The following is a 13,675-nucleotide window of genomic DNA, read 5'->3' as shown; positions in this document are numbered from 1 at the left end:
CTGGACCACATAGGTGCCCCTTAAAAATAAAATCTTAAAAAAATAAAATAAGATGAGGCACGTGAAGCCCTCGGGAGCTACAGGTTTTGCCACCACTTGTGCGGGAGATGTGGATGGAATCTAGGAGCATAACAGAGATCCCGGAGGATACTCTCTGTTGAGGGGCTGAGCCCGGACTGGGAGTCCTGCAGGGCTCCGGGGAGGGGGGGTGCAGGAGGGGAGCTGCTGAAAGCAGATCCTGCCTAGCTGAGCATGCTTTAACGTTTCATGTCAGCGTCCCGGGCCTGCTGGCTCCTAGGCCCTGCCCGGAGACCGCTGGGAGAGACGGCAAGGCGTTTCTCCTCCTCTGACAGGGGAGGCGTTAGGCACAGAACACCCGGGATCAGCCAGTGGGGGACAAGCCTCCTTGTTTGCACTGACACCCTCCCTGGGTGATTCCAGCCTCCAGTGGTCTGGGAGGGAGGGAGCAATCCGAGGACATGTCACATGGGGGAACTGGTGAAAGCAAGTTTTCGGGAAACAATAAATGAATGTTTTCTTTGGCCCGCGTATCGAATGAGGCTCAAATGGGGGCTGTGTTGCCAAACTCTGTGTGTGAGGAGGAGCTGGCTGCTGCCACAGCCTCCGAGTTCAGTGGCTCCCGCTTCCCGTGGCCCCACGACCTGCTGGGGCAGGCGGGTCTGGCAGGGAGGATGCACTCACCCACCCCATACCACTGCGGACTTTTCTCTCTCAAGGAGATTTTTGGACACCGTGGACATCCCCTGACCTCCTGGATATGTCCCTCTTAGTTGCGATTTTTAGAAATAATATTGTTTCTCAATTTTAGGGTGACTTGAGGGCCACTGGCACTAGTGAAGTGGCCCTTTCAGAAGACTGGGGTCAGGGGATGTTTCTTGGGGTCAGGGGAAGAGCTCTGCACCCAGAAAACTCCAGTGGAAGTGGAAGTCATATTTACCTGCTGGGCAGAATGAGTCGGTGATGAGTAGATAGTGTAGCTGAGCCAGAGAGAGTGTTGGAAATTTGGAGACAGGCTTCTGCTCCCTGTCAGGAAGAATATGCTAACAGTTAGAGCCGTCCACATGTCAGCAGGTGTCCTCGTGGGTCGTGAGCTCCCTGTCACCTTAATGTGCAAGAAGTAAACTGCCAACCTCATAGCAACAGACATGCCACCATCTGTGTCAGGAGAGTGTGAGAGCTGAAGAAAAAACTAGTGACACCCCCAGCCCCGGGTGGTCTGACGGACTATGAGCAGCAGGTGTGACTTGTCACCCCCAGATATGGACGAGTGCAGCTTCTCTGAGTTCCTCTGCCAGCACGAGTGTGTGAATCAGCCCGGCACGTACTTCTGCTCCTGCCCCCCTGGCTACATTCTGCTGGAGGACAACCGAAGCTGCCAGGGTGAGGCCGTCCAGAGGGTCCCAGCTGGGGTGGGGGTCACCGGGAAGGAGGCAGGATGTGGGCAGGAGTGGGTTCCAGGGGCTCCCAGGGCAGCAGGCTCTGGCCGGGATTCCTGGCTGCCCGATCCCATGACCCATTCTCTGGCCTCAGAAAGGACACGGCCACTTCTGCTTCTATGATGAACTCCACAGACATGAGTGGCACCCCAAAAGGCTGGTCCGGCTGCCCCAGGGAAGTGTCTATGACCCCTGGGAGGACCCCATTTAGCGTTTCTCTACTGATTCCGGGAGCACGGCCTCCAGGGGAACTCACACGACTGACTGCCATGTCCCTTTAAGAGTTGGGACCCCAGGCTGGGAAAAGGTGCATCTCCTTCCGATGGCTGCTTGGGCAGATTCCTCAAGCCCCACGGCCCACCTGCTGGGCCAATGCAGGGGCAGGTGGTGGCTGAGCCTTGACCCATTTCAGCTCCTTGAACCTTCCTTACCTGAACACCAAAGGCAAGAATTCCCCATGTCAGTGCTGGGCAATAGAAATGTACAACCAGTTACAAATAGGAGCCTTATGTGAATTTTTTAAAAATAGGTACCATTAATTTTAAGAATATATTTTATTTTATATATTGTTTAATGCAGTATGTTTACAATATGTACTCGATATAAAGACTATTGATGAGATACCGCATTCTTTTTTCATACTGAGTGGTGGAAACCTGTGCGTGTTTTCTACTGACGGCACATTTTAGTTGTTGGCGGCCACACCTCAAGGGCTCAGTAGCCACCTGTGGCCAGTAGCTATCGTACCAGATGATGCGTGATTCTATGGTAAAGGCCCAGGCGACCCCCACAGTGCACACATCTCGGAAGGTGCTGTCCCGTTTTAGCCTCTCCTCTACCCTGCATTTCAGATATCAACGAGTGTGAGCACGGAAACCACACGTGCAACCTGCAGCAGACTTGCTACAATTTGCAGGGGGGCTTCAAGTGCATCGACCCCATCCGCTGTGAGGAGCCATATCTTCGGATTAGCGACAAGTAAGTCCTGGGAGAAACAGGAGTGTGGAGAGGGCCAAGCTCCAGAGGCTGCCAGCGCGGCGTGAAGGACAGCGGCCCTGCTGGGGAACCGCACTGCCCAGAGATTGCCGATTGCACACACCCACACCCAGGACATCTTCTGCCCTCCTGTCTTCCCGTCAACATGTTTACTACCCCGAGTGACACCCATTCTTTGCCCTGGAGACAAAGGGATGAGCCGGACCCATGCATCACGTCTTGTAGGAGCGCAGCATCCCACGGCAGTTTTCAGCTTGCAGGGTGCCTCCTGCCCTGAACAAAAGCTGGCAAAGGAGGACAGGGCCCAGCAGGTGGGGGTCTGTTGCAGACGGCTTTGTGTGTAGCTAAGAGCCACGCTTCCAGCCGCCCTGGGCCCTTTGAGGCTGAACTGAGTGTCGGGAGGCCCCCCACCCCAGCTTCCAGGGCTGGTTCTCCCTGGGATCCTGCAGGCCACCCTCGCCTGTGCCTGGGGAGTGGACCCAGTTCAACTCACAGCCCGCATGCCCTGCATGAGGTCCCCCACATGCCACTGGAAGCTGCCTGCCTCTGGGACCTGTTCCCTCACACTCCAGCCACCCCCTTCCAGCTCATTTCCTTGCTCCTGGGTCCTGTCCTCCTGCCAACCTGCTCAGGGCTGACCCTCACCTCTGCCCACACTCTGGAGTGCCCAGCCCCCTGATTTGCATGCACCCCTTTCTGCCGTGTGGAAGGCATTTCTCCCACCGCCACACAGATACATCCCAGATCTTGGCACCACTACCTCCCCCTCCCCCCCCCCCCCCCCCCGCTATTTGTGATCCTCCTCAGCTGCCAGTCATCACGCCCTCCTGCAAGCTTCTTCATTTAGGGAGCAATTCTTTCTATGGGACACCTGCCATTCTAAGGGGCCATTTGGGTACCAGGGACATTTTGACTTGGCTATTTTGATCAGCCTTGAAAAAAACCACAACTTTAGTAATTATTTTTATACATTTCTTTATTAGATGTTTGTTGAGCTCCTGTTACGGGGCAGACACTATGCCAGGTGCCGTGGTTTTTGCTGTTATAATAAGGAGGAGAAAGACATTTGGCAAATTGTCCCATAAGTGAATACGTGATAATGGACTGGGATGGGTGCTAGAAGCAGGAGGAATGGGAATTTACGGAAGGAAAATGTCTAGACTCGGGAGTCTAACAGCCCCTCTAAGGCAATGACATCGGAGCTGGAATGGGAAGGTGAGTCCATGTGAACAGAGTGGAAGAACAGAGGGAACAGTATGTGCTAGGGTTACAAGGTGTTGGTGAGCTTGGTGTCTTCAGGGGACGGAGGAGGTCCAGGGGCCTGCAGCCCTACTGAGCGAAGGGGGCAGGGGTGGGAGGGAAATTCACAGAGGCCAGACCCCATTGGTCGTATAGGCTAAGGTGGGTGTTCAATTTTTAGTCAGGTAGCAAGGGGAAGGGGTGACCACTGGAGACTCTTCAAGCAGGATTGAGACAGATCTGGTTTTTGTTTGATGATGGCCTGTTTGTAATGGCCTGAAGCAGGAGGGAGTTATTAGAAGGCCATCCCAGAGGTCCAGGTGAGACGATGGTGGCCAGTGATTAAGGAGCTGAGGAAGGGTGCTTGGATTTGGATGGTAGTCCAGAGATAGAACCAACCAGTGTTTGGAAGCTAGATGGGAAGCCTGAGGAGAGTGACAGGAACAAGACAAGGCTGACTCCTAGTTGTGCCCATCAGAGCGTGTCCTGACAGACATCCTATCCCGTGATAGCTCTGATCCCTGGGGGGTATCTTGGGGGGAGGTGAGAGATGGGGTGCCGAGGGAGACATGCAGGGGTGTCCACAACAGGCAGCCCTTGGGAAGAGAATCGTGACATTGTATTACAACCATACTGTGCTGGTGTTTCACATTAGCCACTTTGTAGTAGAGACATTTGTGTCCATGATTTACTTCTCTTCCTGGAAGATGGACTATTTGAGGTCAGGATCTCATTCATCACTACGATTCCAAAGCATCTCACACGGGTCCTAATACATAGCTAATTTAGAGAGTTCAGAGCTCTTGTGTACCGAATGCCAAGATGAGGTGATGCTCTACACAGAGCAGGCCACGTGCGTGGGGAGTGCACAGGGACCGCCCGATTCCTGCCCATCTAATGTGCTTCCTCACTTCTAGAATTTCGTTGTGAGTACACATGTCTGGGGGAGTGAAGGGCTAGGTGGCCAGTGACGTGTCTTGCCCAGTAAATGTGCGACAAATGTAACACGCATTAGAGAAGGGCCAGTGTTCTGCGAACCAGACATCTGGGGTTTATGCCCTCATGGCAGGACTATCTGATTGGACAGAAAAGGCCATTCTCTGGGAAACAGGGAGTTTCACCTACACTCTGGTGAGTTTTTAGAGGAGACCCAGGGGCAGAGAGGATCTACAGGTACAGCATGTGGAAGATAAAAGCAGGGTGGCTGGCTTTCCAGTGTCTTAGTGAGGAAGTAGGTATAAAGGAGCATCTGGAAGGGATTTATCGCATTCTCACGCAATTTCCCTCCTCAATAGCCGCTGTATGTGTCCTGCTGAGAATCCCGGCTGCAGAGACCAGCCCTTCACCATCTTGTACCGGGATATGGATGTGGTGTCGGGACGCTCCGTTCCTGCTGACATCTTCCAAATGCAAGCCACAACCCGCTATCCTGGGGCTTACTACATTTTCCAGATCAAGTCTGGCAATGAGGGCCGAGAGTTCTACATGCGGGTAAGAGGGGATGGTTACCATCTTCCACCATGCTTGTGTTGTTAGTCTGCCACATGCTTCTAGAAACCGGTAGGAGAGCAGCTGAGAGGGGCAGGTGTGAGGAGAGAAAAGGAGAGTAGGGGGCAGTGAAGACCTCAAGGTTCTGATTCCTGTTACCTTCTGGGCAGCTCTATGAAAACTGCTTCTCCTGGGTGAGCCTCTGGGTCCTCATTGCACAATGAGAAGTTAGGCTGAGATGCAGTCTTCTGCCTGGAGGAGACGCTCCCATATCTGGTTGTCCATCCACTCCTTTGACAAATACTTACCACCTGCTATGTGCTTCCAGCAACTGAAAATGGGGTAGCGGAGGAACCATCCCCCAGATCCCCGCCCTCGTGGCACTTACGTTGCAGGAAATGTCATGGTGTCCTCACAGAGGTGGGCGCCATCTGTGGCGTCCCAGAGTCACCATCCTGGCTCTCTCCTTTGCAATGAAGTAAAATGAAATGAAACCAAACATTAGGTTACTTCCATGGCACCAGCCGTGTTTCAAGCACTTGGTGGTCACCTGGGGCAGTTGTGTTAGCTCAGGTGAGGAGCATGCCTGTTGTTGCAGAAAGTTCAATGGGATAGCCCTGACTGTGTCAGGAAAAGATTTTAGGACACGTGTCCCCCAACATATTTGCTTCTTTGTTAATTCCTGTGCTGCTGTGCTCTTGAGCTTCACCTCTGGCAGTGCTGGTGTGGACGTACCTCTTTGGAGACCCTCCGTTTAGAACGATGCTTTTCATGTTTTGGTGGGAATTCAGGCACTGGCCCGGCAAGTGGATTCTGGAGCTTCCTACCCAGAGAGTCTCTTCCAGATGATGGTGGTTGAGGCCTACCATGTCAGCGTCCTGTGGTCACTGTGACAAATCACCACAACATGGTGGCCTAAGACGACAGACGTTTATTTTCCCATGGTCCTGGAAGCCGAAACCCTGAAGTTGCATTCACGGAGCTGAAAGCAAAGCTCCCAGAGCCATAGCCCCTCTGGAGCTCTAGGGGAGAAGCCCCGCCTTGCATCCTGCAGCTCACCGCAGGCAGCCACCATGTCTCCACCTGTGGCCCTATCGCTTTGCCCCCGCGTCCTCCGTCACAGTGCCTCTGCTTCTTGGTGCATCATGTCCCCCTTCTCTGTCCAGCTCACGTAGGATTGGATTCAGGGCCTGCCCAGATAATCCAGGATAATCTCCCCATGCCAAGAGTCTTAATTTAGTCACAGGCTAAGATCCCGTTTCCTTTAAGGGAATATTTACAGGTTGAGGGGATTAGGGCCTGGCATCTCCAGGGGCCCTTCTTCAGCCAGGGATCCGCATCTCTGCACATGCAGCGTGCGGCCCCTGGGGGCGCTGTGGCGGGGTGGGGGGAGCTCTGGCCCATGGAAGCTCGCCCACTTGGAAGGGGTTCCGCCTGCCCCAGGGCCTGGGAGAGGACCACCAGACCACCACCTCCCTCCCTCATGGCGGAATCTTCCCATCCTTGCCTCAGGGGCTGGGACTGTCTAAAACCAGGGAAACCTCAGAAGCAGTGGTTGGAACAGATTCGCAAAGGTCCCCGGGGCTAGTCCCCTGGTGCCTGCAGCCTCACTGAGATGCTTTTGGCAAGACCCTCCTAGGACCGGGTCCCAGGTGATAACATGGTCTAGGAGCCAGAGGCCTTGGGAGAAGAGGGACTGAGCTGAAGGTAGAGGAGCTTCTGCAGGATGAGGACGGAGCTGCATTTGTGTCTGTGCTTTCTGTGCTGTCCTGCAGAAACCTGCATCCTGGGAGCTGCTCTGGTCCTGCGGCCTTTGGGAGCATAAGCACCCAATCCCCCACCCCCGCATCCTCCAGTTCAGCCTCTCGCATTTGTACAGACACAGAGGGTCCCCACCACAGGGCACAAAGATGCCCCTTTTGGGGATTTAAAATACCACCAGTGATACCTCTTGCCTCGCATTTTTTCCCCCTGAGCAGAAAAGAAGATCGTCAGAAGGTGAGCTTGCCTGGGCAGGATTTCAGTCGCTAGAGCACCACCTGCTAGGATCCCTCCAGCCCCACGCGGTCCCCGTGTGGCTGCCTGTATGGGGTCCCCAGTGGCAGTGGGGGAAGCTGACTGTCCAGTGGACAGGAGGGAGGAGCCTTCCCAGAAGCTTCCCCTAAGGACTTAGATGTCAGGGCCCCTCAGGGACCCTTGAGACTCACAGCACTGAGCTGTAAGCTGGTGCCCTCTGCGACACTGACTAGGGCCCGCGTTCTTCAGTATTTATTCAGAAGAGGCTGTCGGGCCTCTGAGGCTGAAGGAACTCAGCGAGGGTTTGCGCCCCAGAAGAGAGAACAGGCACCGTGAGGGGCCCTGTGCGGCCCCGGACTCAGGGGTAGGGAGACGGAGAAATGTGCCTGGGAGTGGGCCTTCCACCCTCAGTGGAGCCAGGCTGACCTCTTCCCTTGCTTTCCAGCGCTCACCAGCTGTGCGGCCTCAGGCACATCACCTAACCTCCCTGGGCCCCAGTTTCCACATCGGTAGAGAGTGGATCATAGTATTTACTTTGGGATTAGATGGGATCAGCTACTTAGCCCAGTGCCTGGGACACAGAGCGACTGTTTCCATCCCACAGGCAGCGTTAGGCGAAGCTAAAACCCTCAGCGTCACTAACCCCCTCACATTGCAGCTCCAGACCTGTGCCCTCCTGGGTGCTGTGAGGTTACCCCCGCAGGGCTGACAGGCATTCAAAGCTGCTGTGGAGTTGTCTCCTCCCACATCCAGCCCAGCTGCTTTCAGCAGAAACTTTACCCCTCTGCCTCTCTGCAGTGTAGCTTCTCCCCTTCCCTGACTAGGGGTGAGGATTCTGAGCCAGCTTCCCCTCCCCCCGCTGTTCACTGTGCTGCCTCTGGCTCCTCCTCCAGGACCCGGGGGTGCAGCTGCTGGGCGGGAGCATTAGGGGGACCCAATTCTCACTAGATTGTTGCCTTTGTAAGCAGGCGTCAGTGCTGTGTCTGCGTTATGGGGATGCTTTGTGGGTTCTTTGGAAGTTCCCCTGAAGATGTTGCACTGGCCATCCCCTGGCGTGGGCATCAGGGCCCCTCCATGGGGCCATTGGCCACCCCGAAGCACCCTCACCATCCTCTGGCGCTCTGTCCTGCACACACCTCTCAGGGGCAGGGAGGAGGAGGTGGCACCTCGACAGGGCAGGTGCCCCAACAGGCCACTCCCAGCGTCCCTCCCCTTGCTGTGGTTCTAGGTGGTGGGGGTGCCCTGTGTAGGCTTCTCCAGGACAGTTGGGACTGTTGTCTGCACTCCTAACGCCAGGGGAACCACAGCCGTGGATGGTTCCCATGACCCCCATCTGGCTTGAGTTGGGGGCTGGGAAGGGTGCTTAATGCAGTCTGGTGGTGAGGGGGCCCAGAGAGACAGAGCTGGCCGGGCCTCCCCCCCCCCCCCCGCAGGTGGTGGGTAACAGCTGCAGGAGCCCCTGAGCAGCGGGGCACAGCCAGCATCACGCCCAGTGCCATCCCTACGTCCCTACGTCACTCCCTTTATTCTTCCAACCATCCTGTGGCCGGGGCCTGATGTGTCTGTGTGACTGTCCCAACGTCCAGATGTGGGCCTGAAGCATAGAGAGACAGAGGCTGTGTCCGTGGTCTCAGAGCGAGGACACACTAGAGCAGGACTTGAATCCCGCAGGTTCATCTCCAAATCTATACCTACTCTGACATTTCTCCTTAGGATGTGCAATATTTTCACCTGCTCTTCTAGCTTTGAGATTCGGCAGAAATTGAAATGACTTTAACATCCAGTAATGGTAGAAAGTGTTCAATAACCAGTTCAAGTGTTCAGTAACTAGTCTTAGTTATTTTACACTGATAGCATTGATTCTTTTTTTAAGATTTTATTTATTTAGTAGAGGAAGACAGAGCAGGTGTAAGCAGGAGAGGGATGCAACGAGAGGGGGAGAGAGAATGTGAAGCAGACTCCACTCCCAACATGGAGCCCAACGTGGGCCTTGCTCTCATGACCCCAAGATCATACCTGGGCCGAAACCAAGAGCTGGGTGCTCAACCCACTGAGCGTGCAGGCGCCCCTGAAAGCGCTGCTGCTGCGGCTGCCATCAGGAGACCGTGAGCTCTGGGCCCTGGGCGTTGGCAGTACTGGACGGAGCATGGCGTGTAGGTGGGGCTTGCTGGCCCTCAGGCCTTCCCACTGAGATGCACCAATTGCCTTACAAGCACACAGCACACAGACCACATACACCCACATGGACGCCTGGGCTCATGTGCATGCAAACACACACCCCTTCCACAAGCACCGTGGGCAGCCCATCTCACCCAGAGCCCCAGACAGGGGACTGGGGGCCTTGGCCAGGTGACTCAGGGACACAAGTTGGGCCAGGAGGAGGAGCACGGTCACAGGTTCAGACTGTGCCAAAGCACGTTTACTCTGTGACACCTGGATCAGGTGGCAGGTCCCGGGGAATGGCCCCGCTTGCTGAGGTCAGACAGTGCCGCCGGGCAGCTGGCTCCGGAAAAGGCCCGATGACGCTGAGAAGCAAGCCAGGAAGATGCACATGGGGGGCAGCTGGCAACCTCTGCCATGGCCCACGGGACTTGTGCCTTCTCTTGTCACATGCGTGGATTCAGCAGCGTGAACTGTGCAGCTTTGAGCCAGGCACTGAGAGTCCAGGAACAAACAGGATGTGGCCTGGGGGAACCCACACGGGGTGGAGGGAGGACAAATGGCCAGGCAAACATGGACAATGTCAAGTGGTGGTTCTTACCTGGAGCCGCGGCAGAGGAGGGTCAGGAGATTGAGATGTACGGAGACCGTATCAGAGACTGTGGTGGCCAGAGCAGAACAGGGGGTGGGCTTCAGACACTGCCACCTAGTTTGGTGATCTATGTACACTATAGGGCCATAAGGATTAAATAAGGGATGTGCCCAAGGTCAAAGCTGAACGCCAGGGCTCCTAACCCCTCCCCAGTCATCATCACCGTTTTGCACCAGTGACCATGAAGCCAACCAATGAGCAGGGGCTCTGGGGAGGCCTCTTTTCCTTGATGCCCTTGGTTTTTCCCCAAAAGCCTAGTGAGTCGTGGAGGCAGCTGTCCTCAGCCTTCCTGACAGGTGCTCGAGGGCTCCCGTGTGCTTGTGGCCCTGGCAGGCATCAGACCTGCTGATCCCTTAGGGTCACTACCCAATAGAGAGGCAAGAACCCTCTTATTCTCTGGAGACCTTTACCAGGCAAGCCCAAGGGAGCACCTTGGAGGTTCCCAGTTGCTCTGTCGATCAACCCCCTCTGAGGCAGGGCCACCTCAGCCTCCCTCCCAAGGGCTGCCCATGCTCAAGGTCCTCAACCCTTGGCCTTTGTTCATGCAAACAGCACAAGCTGCCAAGGTATTTGTCTATGTAAATGCCGTGGGCATTTCCCTCTGTGGCTGTCTCTTCTGAAGTGCTGGCCCTGTGCCCCGAGAAAGTTTTGCAAGAGTCCACCAGGAAGTCTGCACGATCCTCTGCGCAAGGAGACGCCAACTGTGCTGATGCTGATGGGAACACAGGGAGCAGATGCCAAGAGGAAGTTTCAGTGATGTGGGGCTGATGATAGCCTGTGGACAGGGGAGGTCTCGGTTCCTGTCTGCCCCGCCCTTGCCATACTTGAGGCAGCTCTTGGGGATGGTAGAGCTTCATGGGGAGCCCTCCTTTTGTGGAGACAGATGAAACACTTGGTGTGGCTTTAAACAAGCCAACCATCTCAATTTTGCAGGCCTGTTGCTTTCAGTTTCTGGGCACAGTGTTGGGCTCTGCAGCCTCTCCTGTTCTCTCATGTCATTCCCTCCCCAGGAGCCTGCCATCCAGCCCTGCACGGACCATGGGCGTCTCTCCCTAAGGGCCGTGCTAGGGAGAAGCAGCGAGGCACACAGCAGCCTCTTGTGATAGTTGGGGTGTGGTGGGAAAGGCCTGGTGTCTGGGTTCGGGCAGCACCTCTGCCCCTGCTGGTCAGGTGACCCACTAGGCCTTGGTTTGCTTATTTAGCAAACAGGGAAACAATGAGATGGGGTCCTGGGCTCTTAGAGCAGCACTTCCCACTATTCATGTGCCCCGTGAATCAAGTGGGGAGGAGTCCTGCTACAGAGTCTGGCTCGGTTCTCAGGTGTCAGGTGGGGCCTGAGATCCTGCATTTCTCACTGGCTCCATGCTGGTGCCAATGGTACTGGTCTGGGGACCACACCTTGAGTTAACCAGGCCTTTCGGGGCTTTTTATAAGGGTGAAATACATGCAGGGCTCAAGCAGGCCTCACAGGTGGCAGGGCCTCAGTGGATGTCTGCCCTTTTGCTCAGGCTTCTCAGAAGTTTTAGAGCCCGATTCAGCAGAGGAGAGACGCTCACAGGAAATCATTAGGGCCTCAGCATTGGGGTCACAGAGGGGTGAGGCTGGAGGGGTGAGAGGCTGTCTTGTGGGAGCTCCGGCAGGGACTACATGTCAGAGGCCCCAGAAGGTCGATCAACATCCACTCGGGTGGGTAAACTTGGAATGAGTCCCCGGAATTGTTGGTTTAGGAAATGAGTGTCCTGGGTGCATCGGAGGTTGGGTCGGCTACACTCCCTCATTTTAGAGACGAGGCCCTGAGATGTGAAGGGACAGCCCTCTGCTGTGAGTTCCGTCAGTTACTCGCTGTTTCCTTCAGGATGAGCCCTTCACTATGTGACGGTCCCGGGCTGGGTTCCGGGGATGCAGTGGCAAAAACCCTGACCCCAGCGCTTGTCCTACAGAGCTCGCAGTCTGGGAGGGACTAGACATCAGACCTAGACCAGTCCCTGTGGACGGCGACACACGATGACAAGTGCTTCCCACCCCAGGCAGACTCGGTGCAGTGGTGAGGGGGTCACCAGGTGACCCGGGCTAGGTGGGGGGATGCAGAGAAGGCTTCTCCAAGGAGGTGACCTTGCAAGTAAGCCCTGAGGGCTTAGCAGGCCCGAGCCTGCTGGGATGTGGGCAAAGTCCGGGGAAGAGAGTGACTCCACAGGGATGCAGCTGGGCTGCAGTGCTGTCGGGGGCGGCAGGGGGGGTGGGGGCGATTGGGGCTGCAGGGGCTCCTGCTCGGGGGATGGCACGAGAAGCCCCACACCCCCAACAACAGCTGTTCCCCCTTCTTTGCTGTTGCTCAGTGGCGTCTGGGCTGCAGCTCATGTGCCCCTGGCGCCGGGCAGGCCTTCTCTAACCAGTGTGCTCGCCTCTGTCCACAGCAAACGGGTCCCATCAGTGCCACCCTGGTGATGACACGCCCCATCAAGGGGCCCCGGGACATACAGCTGGACTTGGAGATGATCACTGTCAATACCGTCATCAACTTCAGAGGCAGCTCTGTGATCCGACTGCGGATATACGTGTCGCAGTACCCGTTCTGAGCCGCGGGCTAGGGGCCCTGACACTGCCTCTCACCAGCACCAAGGGGACAGGAGAACGGGAGGAACGAGGGGGAGAGTGGAGTGAGGTGGAGGTGCCACTTCTCTTGCTGGCGGCCCCCGAGGAGACGGCCCTGTGTCCTGACCCTGCCTGTGGCGTGGCAGCCCCGTCACTCCGAGGGCCATGCTTCCCCCACTCCTTACAACACAGTTATTGGAAAGTATTATCGGCACCCTGACCTGAGATCCACGGTGATTTTTCAAGGTCTTCAGTTTATTTTCATATTTTCGAAGGAAATAGGGGAGGTTCGCGGGGGTCTGGGTCCTCGTTCAGAAGACTGTGAACAGCTTCCTGCCACCTCCTGTCGCCTTCCTGCTTTCTCTGGCTCGTTGCTGCCTTGCCGGGTCCCCCCGAACCCCGGGACGTGGGCCGTAGCTAGTTTGCTTCTTGTCCGTGCAGAGGAGGATGGCAAGAAACCCCAGCGGGATCTAAGGGCTTTTAAAGAGTCTATTTCAAAACCACATGTGGTATTTTCAGCCAGAAAAGAAGTTGTTGTTTTCTTTAAGTTTGTGTAACTGTTTAATCCTTTCTTGTGCATTTTGAGTATTTTTTAAAGAAATTAAATGATAGAATTCCTTAAAAAGGCCTTAAGACACATGTTATGTTCTAACTTCCCAAACCCATTCTCCTCTCCTGTTTAGCCCAGTGCTCTCTTCGAGGATCCCTTAACCATGCTTTCTTTAGAATTTTTACCCAACTGGGTTGGAAGGCAGAGGTTTCTAAACAGATTAAATATTTGAAGAGATCTTGTGTTTGGCTCGTTTTGACTCATCGTGGATGGTCTGGCATTCGGGGTTGGTTGGTTGGTTCTGGTTCTCTTAGAACCTGTTCATTGTGCGTCGGTGTGGAAACTCCCGGGAGAGCGGGATGGGCCCTTGATGGGGGGTTGGGGAGGTGGGGGCGCGGGCAGGGCAAGGGGAGCTGCCAGCTTCAACCTGAATCCTACTTCATTCAGTTAGAAAACCAGGAACCATCCCTCTGTCGTGTAGATTATTTCCAGGTGCCCTCCCAGGACACACAGGTCATGCTGTTA

General features: G+C 55.4%; 1 protein-coding gene across 2 annotated transcripts in view; it reads left to right on the top strand.

The window, feature by feature from the left end:
* FBLN5 (fibulin 5) overlaps positions 1 to 13,387 on the top strand; it is a 69,045-nt gene extending 55,658 nt beyond the window's left edge. For both annotated transcript variants that reach the window (XM_072761157.1, XM_072761156.1), the window contains 4 exons: positions 1,279 to 1,401; positions 2,309 to 2,435; positions 4,988 to 5,183; positions 12,423 to 13,387. In XM_072761157.1, the coding sequence (XP_072617258.1) occupies positions 1,279 to 1,401; positions 2,309 to 2,435; positions 4,988 to 5,183; positions 12,423 to 12,584 (608 nt within the window). In that variant the 3' untranslated portion in view covers positions 12,585 to 13,387. The remainder of the gene's footprint in view (positions 1 to 1,278; positions 1,402 to 2,308; positions 2,436 to 4,987; positions 5,184 to 12,422) is intronic.
* Positions 13,388 to 13,675: the final 288 nt, after the last annotated feature.

The sequence above is a fragment of the Vulpes vulpes genome, chromosome 6 (genome assembly GCF_048418805.1).
Source record: "Vulpes vulpes isolate BD-2025 chromosome 6, VulVul3, whole genome shotgun sequence".
NCBI lineage: Eukaryota > Metazoa > Chordata > Mammalia > Carnivora > Canidae > Vulpes > Vulpes vulpes.
Note: the sequence above shows the minus strand (reverse complement) of the source record. Positions and strands in the feature narration are given on the sequence as shown.